General features: G+C 36.2%; 1 protein-coding gene across 3 annotated transcripts in view; it reads right to left on the minus strand.

The window, feature by feature from the left end:
• Window positions 1-1719: 1719 nt before the first annotated feature.
• Window positions 1720-19844, minus strand: part of Ctnna3 (catenin (cadherin-associated protein), alpha 3) — a 1502556-nt gene continuing 1484431 nt past the window's right edge. For all 3 annotated transcript variants that reach the window (XM_013514887.1, XM_005385969.2, XM_005385970.2), the window contains exon 18: window positions 1720-7323. In XM_013514887.1, the coding sequence (XP_013370341.1) occupies window positions 7036-7323 (288 nt within the window). In that variant the 3' untranslated portion in view covers window positions 1720-7035. The remainder of the gene's footprint in view (window positions 7324-19844) is intronic.

The following is a 19844-nucleotide window of genomic DNA, read 5'->3' on the forward strand; positions in this document are numbered from 1 at the left end:
TGACTCAAGAAAGAAATTGAAAAACCAACAAGCAGTACAGCTTTACAGTACAAGACACTTGCTGAAATTCTCTTCTTTATATTCCTTAGAAACACTATACCAACACATAAGAATAAAGAGTTCTCATGGAACATATTTTGTACAGCACTTTTTAAAATTAGTTTTATAAGGGGCTGGAGATTTAGCTCAGTGGCACAGCGCCCGCCTGGCAAGCGCAAGGTCATGAGTTCGATTCCTGGTACCAGAGAAAAAGCAAAAAAATGAAATGAAATAAAATAAAATAAAATAAAATTAGTTTTATATTTAAGCCCACAGGAAAAAACAAAGTTCTTTTCAACTGAGAACATGAACTAACATCTCAAACTTGCCCAGTTGGTTTGTGATGTACCACTCCCATCCATGTCTGATGCTGAAAGCCTAAATCATGGGAACTCCTTAGTCTAAGCCAGCATCTCAACGAGCAGCACAGAGAGGTCTGGATAACTGGCAAAGATGGGAGACTGATGTGCTAGTCTGACGACTGACCTGGAACTGCATAATCCATAGCGGCCTCAACAGAAAAGCAATTTTCTCACAGGCTTTGCACACGCAAGATGTATGTAACTACTGGAAATTGCTGATGGAGCTATTAAAATGGGCTTTAAAATGTTTAAAGAGATGACACATTATTTCTAGACCAAATAACCAGAACAAACATAAGAATCTTTCCTGAAATGTCAACTAAAGAAAACTTTGGAACTGGAAAATATCTCATTTGAAATAGAAATGCAAGAACCACTCTGCAAATCTGTTTTGAGGATCTTTTGCCTATGTCCTATATTGAAGAGATTTTTGAACCTGCTCATTAAAATTGCAAGGCATTTAAAGAGAAAATGTCCTTCCTGAGGACTCCTACAACTGGCAATGCAGATCACTGTCAGAACAACCAGATACTCTAGAGTGAAGTCTGAGATAGTTTGAGGAAACAGGTCTGGTTCTATCATTAAAAATATCAGAAAGTCATTCAACTCCACAGGGTCTGGGGAGTAGAAGCTTATGCTGCAACATGGGCAGGAAGAGCACTCTGCAGTTGACTGAATCTGAGGTGAGCTGGGCATTCATGCTGCTGGCAAGGCTGGAAGGGACCTGCCAGGGCCAACCTACCTCGACCTCCTCTCTAAAAAAAGAATAAATAAACCAAAAGAACTGGGGATGTAGCTCGATTGTAGAGTGCTTGTCTAGCATGCATGAGCCCCGGCTGTCAACCCTTCCCCCTTCAAAAAACAAAGAGGAAGAAAAAGAGGTGAAAAAACTACGGGCTGAGTTTATGTGTAATCAAGCACACACTATGAACATTCGTGACCTCTGCATAGAAGAAAGTATTACAATGTATTTGGTGTTGTATGGATAAATCTGATATGCGATGAGACTTTAGCGTACTTTGACAATCCTTGGACAATGCTTTCCTGCAATCCGTAATTTTAAACTGACACAGGTCTACATTAATAGTAAAAGAGGAAAGAAATGGTGTCAGCAAATGGCTTTTGGCAACTGGTGCTGAAGATGGGCTGACGCGGCCATTGCCACTGAAATTGTCTCTTCCATGCTGATAACAGTGAGCTGGCAAGGGCTGTCCTCTTTTCTTTTTAGAATTACATTCAAAAGATATTGGGCTGGGGATTTAGCTCAGCGGCAAAGCGCCTGCCTGGCAAGCGCAAGGTCGTGAGTTCGGTTCCCGGTACCGGAGAAAAACCAAAAAAAAAAAAATAATAATAATAATAATCCAAAAGATATTTACTCCTCATATAGCTGATATATTTAGTTATTAGAGGTGAGATGTGCAGCAAATTATTCATGTAACTCTTATCTGCTTTGAATGACATAGGTTGGATGGACATGCATTTTCCTAAATCTCTTATTGCTTTTTGCTATTATATAGGAAATCAGCAAGAATTTGAAATAAGTATCTCATTAGCAACTCACAAACTAAGTCTCTATTTCCAGGGAGTCTGGCTGGTATAACAGCTAATAGTTCAGAGTCTGAAAAGTAATAAAATTTTAAAGCCAGTTAGATTTGGGAAGGATTCTCATCCCATGTAAGCTTCAGTTTTCTTAGCTGTGGAATCCCGCTAACTGCATCTATCCCGTATTGTTATTAGAGTATTAAGTATGATAATAGCAGTTAATGCAGACTTGGTACATGAGGACAAAGTTCATTCTGGTAACTAGTATATCCCAATAACCTAAGACAGTGACTGGAACATTATAGGTGCCCAGCAAAGAGAGGTGGAATATATAAATGTGTGATTATTCTGATTCTGCCATCATTTGCGAGAGTGGCTTAATTCCCATTTCTTGACTTGCAAACTTTATTACTAACTCTTTGTCAATATTTATACAGTTTATCATTTTGCCTCTGACATTAGCAAACCACCAACATTCCAGGATGATATCCCATCCTAACCTTACCTCTTAATTCAGGATGAGGCTGTCTGATCTTCATAGCACCGAAAAAGACTGCCCTTTGCCTGCAAGTTATCTGATTCTGCAACTATCCATTCTTCCCCTCCTCTACCTCGGACACTCTCCTATCTGTGTTCACTTAGAAATCCTCTGCCTTTACACCATTTTACTCCACTTGCTGAGCTCACATTGAAAGTCACTTTCCCTGTTTTCCTCACTAGACAAGATGGGACTACTGGGCGCCTTCGTGTAGACTGCCTCTGTGAAGTATGGTACCTAGGATGTGCCGAAATAAAAAATTCTTGGACTACCTTGTACATGTAATGATGATTTAATCATTAGGTCTTACTTGGTTATTTGGTGCTAATATGCTAATGCTAAATATATCATAATTGCAGGGAGACAGAGTTTTCCTCTGAATAAGTGTTGTTTCCTGATCTGTGATATATAGTGTGAAAACAAAAACATCTCAGGTTGGATAAATTTTCCTAGTTTAACTTACAGTGAATTATTAAAAATATGCAAGCTTTATTTTTAATTGGATGTGCCTAAACTTTCTGAAAAGTTAAAAAATTACTTTTGGTTTAACAAACACCAAATGGTTCTGACTCCTAAATGTATGATAGACTGCTTGTTGTGGCAGAGAAAATACTTGCTTTATTCAAATTACGATTCTGTGCCTGTTTTGTCAACCTAGAAAACCACTTATGACAGTACTGAAACAGCCCAGCGATTCTGCAGTGAGTTCACTGTACCATGATCAGCATCACCAAGAAAAGGCTCAGATCACATTCTACACACTTTGTCACTGTGTGGGAATCTGTATCCATGGGAACTACAATCCCGGCACAGAAATGTAGGTCTGACACCTAAAGAGTAAGAATGTTTCTGGGACTAGAAAAACTATTCGACTGATTCTGATAAAAAATTAAAACCCTACAGAATATATTTGTCAGTTTATGTGTAGGACAGACATGTAAAGATTTGAGAGAGAGGAGAGAGAGATTTTTGGCTCTTTCTCCTCTGTGTTGGGGTGATTGGCCAGGATGGGCAGGCTGGCCGCGTCCTTCTGGTAGAAAGCTATTGGTGGTTAATAGAAGAAAACATAGCCTAGGAGTGGGAGAGAAGAGAAGACTGCCCTGAAAATGAACATTTAGGACAGCCTGGCACATACTAGTTTTTGTAGCCACTCATTATTGAATTGGAGGAGAATCATTGGGTTTGACAGTGCAACTAGGCATTTAATTGTATATTTACAATTTTAACAATAAGATTTGAAAACTGACCTTCTTCAAAGCTAAGTGCATCAGTAATGCTGAGTATATGAACAGGCCTCTCTGTGTAGCTCTGGGGCCTTCTCTCTTGTACAGAGAGACTTTATGAAGAACACATGTGTTACATTTGTCCTCAGGAGATTTTTGAAGGTCAGCAGACACTCATGAATATAAAGGCTGCATTGCATTTTCTAGCACACCTGTAGGTTGCACTCCTGTGACAAACAGAAAGGAAACGTCAGCACGTTAGCTTAGAAGCTTGATGTTTAGTCTTTTTTTTTGACTCATTTAAGAACTGTCTAGAAACTCCATTCAGAAGAAATATTTTAATCTAATAATTTTGATTTGCAATAAGTAAAAGAAATTTATAGTTTTCAGCTTTTGTGTTTCATGAAAACCTTTCAGCTTTTAGAACTAGAAGAAGAAGTTATTAGATTATGATTTCAGCAATGTTTTCCAAATTATTCTGATTGAAGTCTAACATTTACCATGAGGGTGGCCAAACAGGGAAGGAACTGTCTTTAGGTAGTATAAAACCTCTCCTCCCACTCAAGTAATTTTTCCATAAAAAATAACATAAACTGATTTCACTAACAGAGAAAGGTGAGTTCTATTTATTTATTTATTTATTTATTTATTTATTTATTTATTTTGGTTTTTCTCCAGTACCGGGAACCGAACTCACGAGGCCAAGCACATGAATCATTTAAAGAGGCAGTGATCTCCATGATTGCAAAAAGTGCATACTGGGTCACCAAATTAACACTCTCATTAAGAAATGTTTGCCATTCCCCTGAAGAAAAAAGACCTAAGTATAAATTCATACTTATGGATCACATTTTTCTGCTGTCACCACCACTAGATGCATTTCCCAGTGCTTTGTTCTAGAAAGATCTGTTAAACATCTTATTACTAGCTTTTCTTTTGAATAAACATTTGCATTGGAGCAGGTCTGAATCAAATTAAACCTGTCAGTGCTGTCCAAAGCAGAAATTTACTCAAGCAGACAGATGTATTTCTCAGCTTTATGCATGTTTTAATTCTACCTTTTATTACTACAGCAAGTTTACCGCAGGGGTATTTGCCAAGATAAAATTCTCATTGTTTTGGTCTAATTATACGTATTTTCTGGAACTAAGGTAAAAATGTTATCATGTTAAAGAGAAGGTGTCATTCACTCTCATTTGTGCAGAGTTGTTTTTTGAAATGCTTAAAGTGTATGTGATAACTCTGTGATTTCCAATCAGTTCTATTGCTGGCATACAGCACTGCATTATACATTCTAGCGTATGGAAAGCTTATGCTGGCTCAAATGGACGCTCAAGTTTTTAAATGAGACTCATATGAATCTCGTGCATTTGGATTTAGAAACTAAGATATATAGCTAGTAATTGGTGACTTTTAAAGGAAATTCATTTTTCAATTAAATTATCATTTCACACTTCTACCTGAGAAAAGAGTGTACCACAGGTATTCTGCTAGTGGAGCACAGAATGATTACAGCATTTGAACAAAAGAAACCCCTTACTTGCCTCAACTTTCTAGATAGTACTGGAAACCAGAATTATTTGAATTGCCTAATTCCCTCCTTCACTGCCACCTTGTTTTCTACAGTGGACTTTGTGTGGAATAATTATTGTGGGCAAATGTATATGCAAGACAGAGAGCACTTAACTTCCTTCAATTCATAGTGCATTTATCTGCAGAGCCAGGGAATCCAGCCCTTTGGGAAAATGAAATAATCCATTACAACAAAAGGAACTAACTTTTCCCTCATAATTAATAGTAACATATAGATCTTTACCCGTACCATTTTGGTCAAGCTATCACATACCTCATGCCTTCAATTTTTATGTTTTCCTACTTTTCATGCATCCTTTTACCCAAATTTGTCCTTCTGTCTTGAACCACTGTTGTGAGCATGAATTTTGTTTCATCAGTCTAAAGTATCAAGGTTGTTGAAGTGACTCATTAGTAATAGTGTTGTACAAGTGAGAAGTTACAATCATAATGTTACTTGGGTGAAGTAGAATAGAGGACGAATGAAAGAAGCCCTAGGAAGAGAAACCCTATTAGTGAAATATCGTGAGACTGTAACTCAGCTCTTCCAAAGAGATTATGGAAAGTCCAGGGGGTCAAGGACCAGGTCAGGAGAGGGAAAGCAGGAGAGAGAAACTGACAGTTACAAAATTCATGATGAACTCCACTACAGATGAGCCCAGTTACTGGGTTTGTAAAATGGCCCCAGTGACCTTCATTAAGGTGTTAAAATATGTTAGGTACATGTGCCAACTCCTCACAGCAAACGTGATCACTGTATACTGCAAACATACAGTGATAAAGATCAAAGTTAAGAAATGAAAAAATGGAAAGAAAACAGGAAAGACAAAAAAACAAAAACTGCTCTAGCTTTTAGCCTCATTGTCATTCACTCTGCTTCACAGGTCAGCGATACAATCCACGGTTATATTTCCTCAGTGCAAAAACGTTTTTCAAAGTAGCCTTTCTTTTTAATTGCAATTGATAAGGGATGTAAATAGAATTTCAGAGTCACACAAAACTTCTCACATTTTGTTACTGTAACTCAGTCTGGGGTACAGTTTAGTGGGTCATTTGTCCAATAAGGGATAACTCATTTTCAGCATATGCAGTCTGAAAATTACAGAAAAATGAAACCCTAAAATGTGTTGTGGCACCAAAACGCACCATATCTTTTGTAATGCTATTAAAGCATCTTATTAAAGCTGAAAATGAAATCTAGTGAGAAGCTGCCTGCCCCAATTTGGTTAGTTTTGGGTAGAAGTTAGACTAATCAGTTGACAATGGATAGAGATATCTAGAGATCAAAATTAGGCATTTCTGCAAGCTTAAGTAGAATGATGAAATTATGGATATGAAGTGGGAAAATATTTCATGAATGTTTTTCTTTGCATTGCAAACCAAATCAAGAGCTTATGTCAGTGTTTTACTTTATGATGAGAAGAGTGGCTTTAGTGAATTATTACAGGTTAGCTTGTCATGTGTTCATATCTTAATGAATGTAAGATATTCCTGTGATTAGGACAGACCGAAGGACACCTGAAGTTTTCATTCACTAAACAAGCATGTATTGATCAACTAGTGTGTGCTGGCTATACAGAAATGACAGTGACATGATCCCAAACATACGTTACTCACATTGGTTTAGCCTTCAATGTTTTAGGTTACTTGTGAGTTTAATTCTGAAACTTAGTGAAATTACAGAACTAGTAAATTGTAAAACAAAGCAGTGCGGTTAGCCAGGATTTTGTAACAGTGGCGCTTGAGCGGAGGAGTGCTTTCAGTAGATTTGTCTTCCTCTAAATTCACTCATGACTTGCACTGGATGGATTTTCTTCTTTGCTGATCCCCGTCTGACAGCAGCACAAGTCTCCTCTGGCTTCTCTCTTTTAATCAAGGGTTTTTTTGCCGGAGCCTTCATCCTCCACGTCACCACCGGGTGCCGGGGCCCAGCCGGACTCTGGATTCGGATGATCTTGGTGGAGGCGATGTAGGACATTTTCACTGTCTGCACGACAGCATTCATTAAATTTTTGGCTGCTTGGATCAGGGAGGTAACACTGTCCAACTGTAGTAAAGAAAAAGAAAGAGCTACTAGTCAAGAACTCCATCCAGAATTAAAGCGTTTTAATGATATAGAAGCTGAAAAGTGCTGCTTTACTTTTACCGTAGAAATGAACCAGCTAATTCTCATTTCCATATTCTCATATGTATAGTTGTCTGCAATACCGTATCTCTATCACTTTCATGACTTATCCATTTATGTGATGCATAAATATAGCTATATTGTACCTTTTAAGATGATATCTTAGAGAGACTAATTTTTCTCTCCTGGTTTTCAGAGAAGCAATATAAATTCTGCAATATTTAAAACAATGTAATACCTTAACATCATAGGGTCATTGGTTTTTGCAATTGATTTCTCTATTTCTTGGGGATAATAGTGAGCAATAATATATATATATATATATATATATATATATATATATATATATATATACAACAACAACAGAAAGTTTTTCCTCTCATGGAATGTACAGATAAGAAAAACACCGTATGTATATGTGTGTGTAAACATGCAGGTGTACTATTTTCTCTCATAAATATTTCCTAAATAGTCACACCTAAACTTTTAAACTTAGAACACTTCCTAGTAGCCTGGAGGTCAACATAAAATCCTGCTGACGTAAAAAAAGCCAAGGCTTATAGTCAAATACAGTTGAGTTTAAATTCCAGATCTCTCGTTGGTCACTTGGGGACACTAACCTTTGTGACCTTCATTTCTTCAGTGGTTAGATAGGCAAGACATGCCTATTAATGTAAGTAGGCCAGTAGAATGAGTGCCACAGAGTTTTTTATTAAATTATTTTTATAAAGTCTTCCACATCACTTAAAGATGAAGATGCACTAATGAAACGGCAGAACAGAACTTGTCCTAATGCAACTCTGTTTCTGTTATATTTTTCTGGGTTCTCCCTCATGAAAAAGAAAAATAAAATAAACAACACCAGGGGAAGAATAGAATGATATTCCTCGAATCTTGCAAAACACCTAAGAGCTAAGCAAAGTCGATTCGTTTTTACACCACCAAGGCCTCCTCCATTGTTTTACTTTGGCAGCTTGTCACCCACAGCAGGCGCACAGGGGAAGCTGTGCCTGGGCTTCACCCCTCTGTGATGTGCGCTGCCAGGTTGAGACTCAAACACAGACTCTGCACTTGCTGAAAAAGTCCGCAGCTTCCTGGCCAGAGTCCTCTACCTTTGCTGTTTGCGGAGTCTCACCTCACATACAGAATAAATGAGCGAAGGCAAGCAGTAAGCTGACATTATGTGCCTAAGGCAGTGGTCTAGCCGGCTGCTTCCTTGGAAGAAAATTGAATTAGCTCCATTATATGACAAGCCTGAAACCCCAGAAAAGCTGACACCAAAAATGTGCAATCTGAAGACAGTAATATTTGCCAACTACACATCTGTACATCTTTTTTACCCCATGAACCCAGAAAAGTAACATCTGTGAATATGGCAGGAAAGTCAGATGTCTCACAAACACTGAAAAGGATTTCATAAAGTAATCACATGCATTTTGGAGAACATGTAGAGCTTGTGAATCTACTATACATAACTTCAAAAATGCAAGATTTTTAGCAACATAATACACCTCACTAAGAAATTACTGACAGATTTCAAGCTAAACTGCTCTTTAGATATTAACAGTTTTCATTATAAACCTCTCGGAGCTCAGTTAAACTTGGAGGGTAGTTTCTACTCTCACCATAGGAAGAAGCAAGATTTTATAGAGTGAAATAACATTTGAGGATCCTTGGTAATGGTATCTTTCCAAAATGAAAATATTGGATTTATACTGAGGCTTTATACCACCACAAAGTCTTCTACCCAAACAGATCCTAGGATCTCCTGCTATAGAATATTCCGCCATTAGCTTTGGACTTTCCACACTAAAACTCACATTCTCTTTCTCTTCTGAAAATGTGATTTCTATCATGAAGAGGCTACAACTAATTTCTTTTTTCATTTTTCCATATAATTGGTACATGTAGACCAGCAGTCAGGGAGGGTGTTGAAGTTCAGGCACATCTAGCTCTGTAGGGAAATGGCTCTTATGTCCTCACATAATCACCAGTCCCTGCCTGTACTGCGTGTGATGTCAGATGCTGGCCTCTGACAAATCCTTTGATTCTAAAATGCTAAATGGCCATAGTAAATGTTCTTCTCCACATGACCCAGGAAAACCACAGGAAAAATTATCTCTCTAGGAGAAGAGTAGTTCTGCAGACAGATTAGGACAATTGCTCGCAGGATACTGTTGTTGCACGAGGAAGCTTTGCAAGACATTTTATATCTTTGAAGGCTAAGAGCTATACTTACTTGAATAATGCGTATAATTCTAAGGTTTTAGCCAAATAACAGGGCACACAGCAATGGGCAAAGACAAGTCCAGCTAATGAAAGGAAATTTTGTTCAATTCTGAAGCAATGTCTGTAGCTTATTCACAGACTATAACTGTGCACAATTTCATGTCTGCAAAAAATAACACTAATTCTTTAATCCTTGTATATGTTCATGAAAAATTCTTGAGTGAAAGGATTCAATAGTCCTTTGTGTAAAGACAAAAGCAAATTTAAGTGCAGTAACATATTACTTTTGGGTCCATATTGAACTTGTTGAACAAAAGTTCTGAGTTTCACAGATGTAACTGTGCAAGAATATTATTTATTTCAAAGATTTATTAAAACAAATCAACCAGACTGTAAAACATAAGTGTATAAAATTTCTAGAAGAAACCTTCATTAACTGTAAATTCTATTACTCAAACATACCTTGCAGTATTTATCATAGAGGAGGGCCTTTTTATCAAACATCTGGTAATACTATCCTCTGACTTAGAGGAAGTACTTTTGATTAAAGTATCAGTGGAGAACAATAATGTCTTCTAAATCCTGCATATGTCCTGCAGTTTTATGTAAGTATTTGTATGTGGATGCATGAAACCAGCTTTACTCTCATCCTTCCCAAAATACGAGCACAATTTTAAATAAAGATTCAAAGGTAATAACCCAAATTAATATCCTATCATAATGCCTATCATCCATCATATAAACAAGAAAGATGTCCCAATGCTAACAATATTTGCTTATTCCCATACCATAAAATAACTGAGCCTGATAATCTGTTATTGTCACATGAGTGGTTCAATATTTTTATGTCCAATTAATTTGGCAGTCTCTCTATATCTTAGTTTTAGTATCTCAATAAATGATAAGTGATTATGTTTAATAAATTAACTCATTCTAATTGTAAGATTTATTTTAGACAATCTAAATAATGTTCATCTAAGTAGAGTCTTAATATTATCATGAATGTAAGTTTATCATAATATCTCTTCCATGCACTGTGATATGTTTTACATGATTTCACCTAAACTACAGTATACAAATTTAACTAATTTAAAAAATGTTTTCAGGTGAAAGGCTTACTCCTACTTAAAAACATATGAACGAACTTTTACTATGGGAAAAAAGAGCCATGACTACATAATATGTCATTTTTTGTCCATGTAACTAATATATAGAGAATAACTGGATCTTTTTACAAAAAACACCACCACTTGCTAGGTGAGTCCCTGAAAACTATGCTAAATTGAGATGTCAGCTAGAAAGCCTTTGTCAAATTCTACTGTAATTACTGACAGACAAGAGCAAAGACATCGGAGCATATCCCTTCTTTTGACTTTACTTTTTCTGTTTATTTTTTCCAGGTTTTATTTTTTATTAGTACACTTTCACATTGCATAATCATTACATTCCTTGTGAGACACTGATTATTTTCGCTTATCCCCATATTCTGCATGCAAGTCCTTTACCAGGCATGTACTTTGCATTAACATTCCAGGTTTAAATGAATTGCACTTCCATTGATGAGCACTTCATATCCTTGCACCTGGCCTGTCACCTGGGAAAAGCATAGTTTCCCAAAGCCTGTGGGAACTGCTATCCCAGGTATTTCTTCAAGGACTCCTGCTGAGAGGAAGCCCTATGCTCCTTGGAAAGAGGTATTTCCCATCACGAAACCATTTCCATACATTGGTACCAAGTATAGCCTATAACATTTTTGTAAGTCCCAATGTTTTCCTGAACTCAAAGTCCCCTGGTAGATATTGCTCCTGCCTACAAGATATATTTTGAAAGTCAAATGTGTCAACATTGGTTCTAGGCATAATAACAGCTTATAACCATTGCTAATATCCATTGTATGATATTGGAAATAGACTGGAATGAATCATTTGCGGTAAGCACTATTATTATCTTTATTTTTGTGAATGGGAAAACAAAGGAACTGGAAAGTTCGGCATATTTCTGAATATAACACAACTATTAAATGGTCGAGCTGAAATTTGAATGGAGTCCAATGCCACCTTGAGTTTTTGCTCATTTTATGCCGCATCTCTCAGAAACGTCATTTCTGATGTGTGACTATTTTCAATTATTGAATAGTTGAAGAAATTGTGCTCATAATAACACAATATCTAAGATTTTAAAGTAAAATACAATAACTCTTTTTTAAAGAATGTCAATTTTACTTTGTAATGCTTATTGTTATTAAGAATAGTGAGAATACCTTACTTGCTTTTTTAAGAGGTTGACTTGAAATGATTATTTAATATCAATTTCTAAGTAGAAGTTTTGGGGAAGAACAGATAGAAAAAGAATTCACTCATCCTTGTAGGAATCAAACCATTTAAAGACAGATTAATATTTTTAAATTTTAAATTCTGCATCGTAATAAAAGCAGACTGATAAGGTCCAAAAAAATTAAGGAAATTGTAATTTCTAGGACAAGGAAATGTATAATATTTGTTTAATCTTTTAAATGTGTTAGTACAAATACAATGCTGACTAAACAAATTTTTTTCTAAATATGATGTAAAATTAGCTCAGTTTGTTAGCCTTGGCTTTGCAAAAGAAAGAAAGATTTGGCTCCCTGGCAGTGTATTTTTAACTCTTATTTAGTTTTAAAGTGTTTAGTTAAGACATTTGGAAATGATTTTAGCATAGAACACGTTAAAGGTCATATTTGTGTGTATGGACCAGTTAGTATTAGCATAAAATAACTATTTCTAGAAAGACTTAATGATATTTGTAGTTTTTCTAAATTATAGGTTCTACCTGCAGTGTACACCACTGAATATGTTACAATATATTTTTAGCAAAAAAATATGCTAACTAATTCAATTTGTATTTATAATCTACCCTAAACTTCTCTGAGGAGTTAATTTTATCCCAGTACTTGCTTAACACATTACTTTGTTTCTAAACAGAGTTTTTGAAGAATGGTCTGTATTGAAAGCAGTTTACTTTTCAGGTGTATTCAAGAGCATTAAACACACAGGCTTGCTTAATAGGCAAATGAAATGAACGTTTTTGTTAAAGCTGGTCAAAATGGAGTTGCATCTACAAACTGAAATTGTCAAGCTTATAATTAAATTGCGAAGGTAGTTCATTCTTTGAATATGAAACGTTATTCCAATAGGTCCTTGATATAAATCGCACAGTAAAATGTCGTTTGCCAATACTCCATTAGAATATGTCGACAGATAGAAAAACAATGCATGGAATATCTAAAAATATTAACACTAATGTTAATTAACACTAATTAACATTAGAATATGTCGACAGATAGAAAAACAATGCATGGAATATCTAAAAATATTAACACTAATGAGAAGGCCAGATGTTGAATGGAATATGACATTTATTTAGTTGTAATCTTGTCCTGCCACAAAGCCACTTCAAGGATATTTTTTCTAAAGCACATACTGTAAGAATAACATTTTACTGGCTTGAAAATAAATAATCATACCCATAATGCCAATTCCAGTAGCTACTGAGAATGCCTTAATTTTATCTGGAATAGCCTGTTATAAAATACACAAGTTGAGCCTGATTAGTTGCCTATCAATCCTCTTGAATTAAAGAGAAATGCTGACCTGAAGAAATAATGTTCAATAGTTATAATTCCAGGTGCACAGATCACAAAAATTAATATATCCTTTCCCCAGTATAACTAGCAGGAGTGCAAGGGTTCAGCATGGTTCCTTAACATCAGAGTTTTAACCTTTGCCCTCTTCCTCCAGCATCAGCAAGAACACTTGAGGTCCACCTTCTCCATCGACATTTCTGTGATGGCATTCAATACAATATGCTAATAATGGTGTAAGATCTTCCTTGCTCCTATTCTCATACATAGTTGATATGCCATGAAAAAGTAGACAGTAGGACCCTAAAAGGCATTGGTTCGAAGCTTTCAGTCCACAGAACTTTCTTCATTTTGCTGAAAATCTGATTTTTAAATGAAAATAACTATTCATATATCATATAATACACATATTATACATATATCATTATAATACACATGTATCAAGTAAGATATAATTTCATTCTTTAATTTAAATATACATGATTACATGTAATATATAGTGACAATATTACGTGTATGTCAAATATATGACATGTACCAAAAAATTTAATAATGAACCTTGTATTTCTGGTGTCATTTAATTAAACTACATTTAGAAGATCAATGAATTATATTCTTACATAATATTCCATCAATAAAATATCATAGTTTATCCATCTACTGACATGGAACTATTAGAAAGCCTGAGGCTGTTACTACTATGAAGAGCTACTAATGAATATTCTGGTGTTTATCTTTGGGCAGAAATAGTTGAAAGTTCAGGGATCCCACAAGAATATGTCTTGATAACTAGGAGCGATGGGGACAGGTACTGATTCCCTCCAATCATCTGCCACATGCCGTGAGCACACAAACACGCTCATGCATCCCTTAAAACACTGTAAGCCAGGTCTGCACACCCTAAACCCTTCAGTTTGTGTATTAGTGAAGTCCAGTGAAGAAAACATAAATAATTCTAGGTGTTTCAAAGTGGAATTTAATATAGGAACTTGATAATAGAGGCAGTGGAGGAAGAAAATTGGTGATGATAAGCAGCATTCACCTCACCATCATCGTGAACTGTCACACTTCCTAGTGTGGAGAGATGGAAGGATGAACCTACGATAAGCAGAGAAATGCCAAAAGTTGATGACTTCTTATCAACAAGAGGATGGTTTCCCGCTGGTCGCCCCTAACTGAAATCAGTACATAAGGCATTGTGAACAGACAAGTGTGCTCAGAGTACAGTAACTGTGACTAGGAAAATGGAATTTTCACCTGAGCATGTATAGCCCTTTTTTTTTTTTTTTTTTTTTTTTTTTTTTTTTTTTCTAGGGTACCGGGAACTGAACTCATGACCTTGTGCTTGCCAGGCAGGCGCTTTTTGCCGCTGCTAAATCCCCAGCCCCTATAGCCCTTTTCTTTATGTTACAGTTTCAATCATCAAATTCTATAGTATGTAGTATTCATTTCTTTGAATACTGTGCTTAAGAAGTAAAAATATTTATGTCTACCATGCAGTTGTCTTTCTTATTTCTATCACAATTTATGCATGCACATATTGGTGAGTATATGTATATGTGTAAATATGCTTTCATATACACATATGCTATATCTGTACATGTATACCAATGCATGTGAACAATATGAGTGTTGGCTTGTATAGCTCTAAATTCTTTTACATGTTTATGAATCTAAAAGTGCTGTCAAACATGCCTATGTTTCTCTAGAATAATTTAAATATTTTGCAGGGAAAATAGAGGCCACAGGATGAAAGGCATGCAGAAATTAATTGAGAATTATTCATATACCTAGGTGTGAGTACACACTATCCATACATTCATATACAGAATATAATTTTCTAATTTTAAGTAAAATATTGCTTAAATCTTGCTTATTTTTTGAAATACATCTAAAATTTTGCCATATTTTCAAAATTTCATTTGTGACCTTGCTTTCCAGAATCTTTGAAGATTTGACCTGGCTTTAATATGAGCCCATAAGCTGTACCACTGCCCTTTATGACTAAATTAAAAGCAGTTTTACAATATCTATAAAGCAAGCACTATGATGAAAATACTACTACACAATGGTGAAAAACGAGACTACGATAATGGCACTGTTTTGCTGAGTTCTTCTGTTCCTTCTGTTAATGTTTCACAGTCTCACTGGGCTGCTAGTCTGGAGCCCCTCAGCCACGCTCCTGCTATGACCTCTAGAGATAACTACTATGCACTCAGTCACTTGTTTAAATCTACGGAAAGAAGCGGCACAATTAACGCATTCCACTACTACCTCACCTAACACACTGGAGGGGAAGAGCAGCAGGTAACGAGATGGAACAGGGCTTGGGAAATCATTCCCCAGGAAGCCTGGGGCAAGAAGCCAGTTATCTTAGAGGTGAGACATGGAATATGTCAGGTATAAAAAAATGCACCTTCAAAAAACCAATTAAAATGTCTTTAAAGTGACTGTCTTCTATTTATTTCAGACAAAATCTTTATATCTGAGACTATCAGAGGTTGCAGAATTGTCCAGAATTGGGAAACACTAAAAGTTCTATTCCCAAATATAATCTCTCTTCAAATCTGAAATCTCTTTCAGCTTGCCTAGAGTGTCTTATAAAACACAGCACAATCTTCCAGAATCTTTCTATAAATAAGCACAGCTGTCTCCTAGTCAAGGGGATGAGGTTCAAACACATTTCGGAGCAGCTGGTTGCCACCCTCCCAGCTGCTTGGAAAATGAGAAACTTTATTGGCAGCAGGTCCTAACCCCAAAGCAATAGGCATCGAAACTAATCCCCCGATACTGGGATTCAGCAGTCTGCGGAAGAGTAAAGCTGTGTGTGGTTTTTAATCACTGTAAACTTAGTCTTTGTGTAAATTCAAAAGGAAAGTCCACACGGCTAGGTGGATGGATATGTAAGCGTGTGTAGGGAGAAGGCAGGATGGAAATGGAATGGAGTGATTAGGAACACAGCTTCTGGAGACAGATTATATGTACCATAGCAAATGTTTTCTCTCCCTGAGCTTTAGTTTTCTCATCTGTATAATAGGTTTTTCTTTTCGTACAAGGAATGGAACTCAGGACCTTGTGCTTGCCAGGCAGGGGCTTGTGCCACTGAACTATATCCCCAGCCCTCATTTGTATAATAGAAAACCGAAAATATCTACATTATAGGTTTGACATTAGGACAGAATGTTATAAACCAAGTTAAGTACACAGCAAAATGCATTGCATGTGCATTGGTTCATTACCTTTACTATAATTATGAGGGTGTTGAAAACAAATAACATTCTTTTCCCAATAGTAATGCCAAAGAGTAAACAAAAGAGGACAGACAAACTGGTAATGGCTCTCAGTAAACTTATGTGGAGATTAAAAGCTGTAAAATATCACCCATAGCCTTAACAGAAACCCTGGGAAGTGGATATTCTTTTCACTTTATCAGATAAACTTTCTGAGAACTTAAGTCAGAGGGTTAAGCGGCCTCAGCCAAGGTAATCTATGCGCTAAGAGGAAACACTGGGATTAAGCTCAAAACTGTAGTATGTCGAAGATTCCATTCTCTTAACTTTCTTGTGAAGCTACTTTCTCAATAAAAGCGAACTTGTGTAATTTGATGAAAATGTCTCCTTCCCATTGTGACGATGTAGCTCTGGATACAAACTCCAGACCCACTATTTTCATTCCACCTCCGAATATTTCACACTGGAGCACCCTGCCTTTTCAGTTTGGGAGTAGCACTCCTGCCCCGTTTTGAACCGTGAACATTTTGAACACTGAACTCACTTCCTCTGAATGGCTGCCCCAACCACTTTTACCCTCAGACACATGAGCAGATGGGCTGACCGAGCACTGGTTGCCTGCTGCATCTTCATTGCACCTTTTCACGTAAAAGATGGTCTCCAATGAAAAAGTGTTTAGATTTCTGGGCAAATCTCTCTATCGGTAGCTCTGGTTTGGGGGCCCTTTGCTTAATCACAGACTGAATATTGTGATTGTGAGTGTGTGTGCCTATATGTGTTTCACACTTCCAATGCCCAGAATTTTATCTTCTCTTTTTAATGTCACATTTAACTTGAACATACATAGGTTCAAGCGAGTAAACAAAGTGATGACAAAAGCAGAGTCACAAAGTAAAAAGAAGATTGTGCTCTAGAGCCAAGCCTTTAACCCATGGGTCCAGACCCCATGGTACATCTGAATTACTTTGTGATTTGGTTTTTTCTTCTTTTTTTTTTTTTTTTTTTTCCTGTACCGGGAATTGAACTCACGACCTTGCACTTGCCAGGCAGAAGCTGTGCCACTGAGCTAAATCCTTAGCCCTCAATTACTTTGATATGTGTCAGAGGGGCCAAAATGTGATGATAGTAGTAATAGTTCAAATGCTAGAAGTGGAAAATTATTTGCTATGTTTTATAGGAATTAGAGTGCCTTTGAGGTTATTTCTGTAATTACATCCTTTCACTCACTTGTGTTCTGATATACTCTGTGGAGTAAGAAACAAAAGGGGTGGTGATATTTGAGATATTGTTTGACAATTACCTGAGTAGGAAATATAAAATATGAGAAAGCACTAAACCTGGAGAGATGAAACATGGGAGAACGATTACACTGAGGAACCAAAGAAAGCCCACTCAGGAGGAGAAGATCGTAGCTATGAGGAGGTCAGTTTTAACTTTGGAACACTGAGCACCAGTGGAGATGGCCATTTGTCTTAGGGAGATATACAGGTCTTAGAACAAAGACTGGGGCCTAGCAGTACAGGCCTGGTGAACTCGCAGCCTAACGAAAGCACACCAGTGCAGAAAAAGAAAAGGTTGCTAGGGAGAAGGAGTGGTACCCAGTCATCCATACGAACACATCTCCTATAATGCCCGTAAGCAGCTAGACAGCACATGAGGTGCATGATGAAGTGGAACTTGAACTATTCCCATGAATTTAACACTGTCTGTGTGATATTTCAGTTATTAAAGCCTACAAAATGTTGGGTTATTACATTAATCCATTTTTCCAAAGAAGATTTATTTAGAAATGTCTCCCTGTCCAGGAAGAAATAATTGATTTTGCAAGAAGATCCTAAAACACATTTTTGTAAGTTTGCTTTATTTTACAATTATCAGAAATAGATCCACATATTGTGGGAAGATAATTTCCACTCTTTCACTGATATTTGCTGTACTTTTTATTTGTTATAATATAGTGGTTTTTTTATTGTTCTTGTAAGATGTGTGGTTACTGTGTCTGATTGTGTTGATTTATTCGAATTAAGTAGAAAAGGTCACAGAGGCAGCATCCTATGGTAGAGTCTTGGTGAGATGAAAATAGTTATTTTTACATTTTTAGAAATCTTATCAAAAACTTTGTTGCATACAAGGACAGTCTCCCTTAGTAATGGTATAGACAATGCAAGTCACCTAATGAAAATATACACTGGGGCTAGCATTTTATATTTTTTAATTGTTTGGTCTTTCTAGTTCAACAAAAATAATTGCTATATCTCAGGATCATGGACAACATCCATTCTGGTTTATAACAAGTTTTTAACTATAGCGACATCTAAGATATATTCAGTGGGTGTCGATTCCATACAGATATCGCTGAGTCTTTGCAAATATATGCTTTATTGGAACTGACAAAGAAGTGAGGTGGTTTATGGAAAAGACAATCAAGAGTTCATATGATGAGGTTTAACAACAGCACAGAAAGCAAAATATTAATCCTGCTTCTTTGTCCAGATACCTGATGGATTCTGACTAGATTTTTCAATTTATGGTTCAAAATTCCCATTTATCAGGAAATGCGTGTGACTATCCCCAGTTATTCTGTAACATCAGTAAATCTGTAGTTAGAGATTTTATACTGGAATTTAGGGGGAGATTGCTCAGATTGTTCAAATCCAAATTGAATAATCCTTAAAAGTTGATTGGAATTTTTAATTTACTTAAACTAGCACACTGCCTGCTAGTGGTGCAGTTGAAATGCAGATCTGTACTGTGGATTACCAAATACTTTGCTTCAGATACATAGAAATCATGAAATCCAATGGACTCATGAAGTGTAGAATAGTCATTTCATTTTGAATTAGCATTACAAGAGGGTCTAGATCCCGAGACTTTTGATATTATCAAGTTATCTTTAATCTCATGACTCTCATTTTTGTCAGTATAAGTTCATAATTTGGTAAACATGTCTGCAATTTCAATTAATATGTGCATGTGAAAGCATCTTGCATCTCTACCTTCGGGCTTGACATCTCCTTTGGGTTCATTATCATATTTCCAATTATGTATTGAAAATGTACACATCGATATGCTGAAAGAATATCAAATGCAATTTTGACCTTCTTCTTAGAAGACCAGAAGTATAGTTAAGGAAATAATTTCTAGAAAGACTATACAAACAAGTCTTTCAAAGACTTTAGATAAAAATTACCTATGTTTGAAACTTGTCCATGCTACTTACTGAATGATTTGGAATGTTTTATTTACATTCTCCATGCTTCAGTTTTTTCCTTTGAAAAACATGTTTCATAATTGTATCTGCCTAGTCCGTTGACATGAAAATTAAAATAGGTTTATAATATATTAAAACATTTTGGGTTTTTTTG

This window comes from Chinchilla lanigera, unplaced genomic scaffold (assembly GCF_000276665.1).
Source record: "Chinchilla lanigera isolate Chin_1 unplaced genomic scaffold, ChiLan1.0 scaffold00024, whole genome shotgun sequence".
Classification (NCBI taxonomy): Eukaryota; Metazoa; Chordata; class Mammalia; order Rodentia; family Chinchillidae; genus Chinchilla; species Chinchilla lanigera.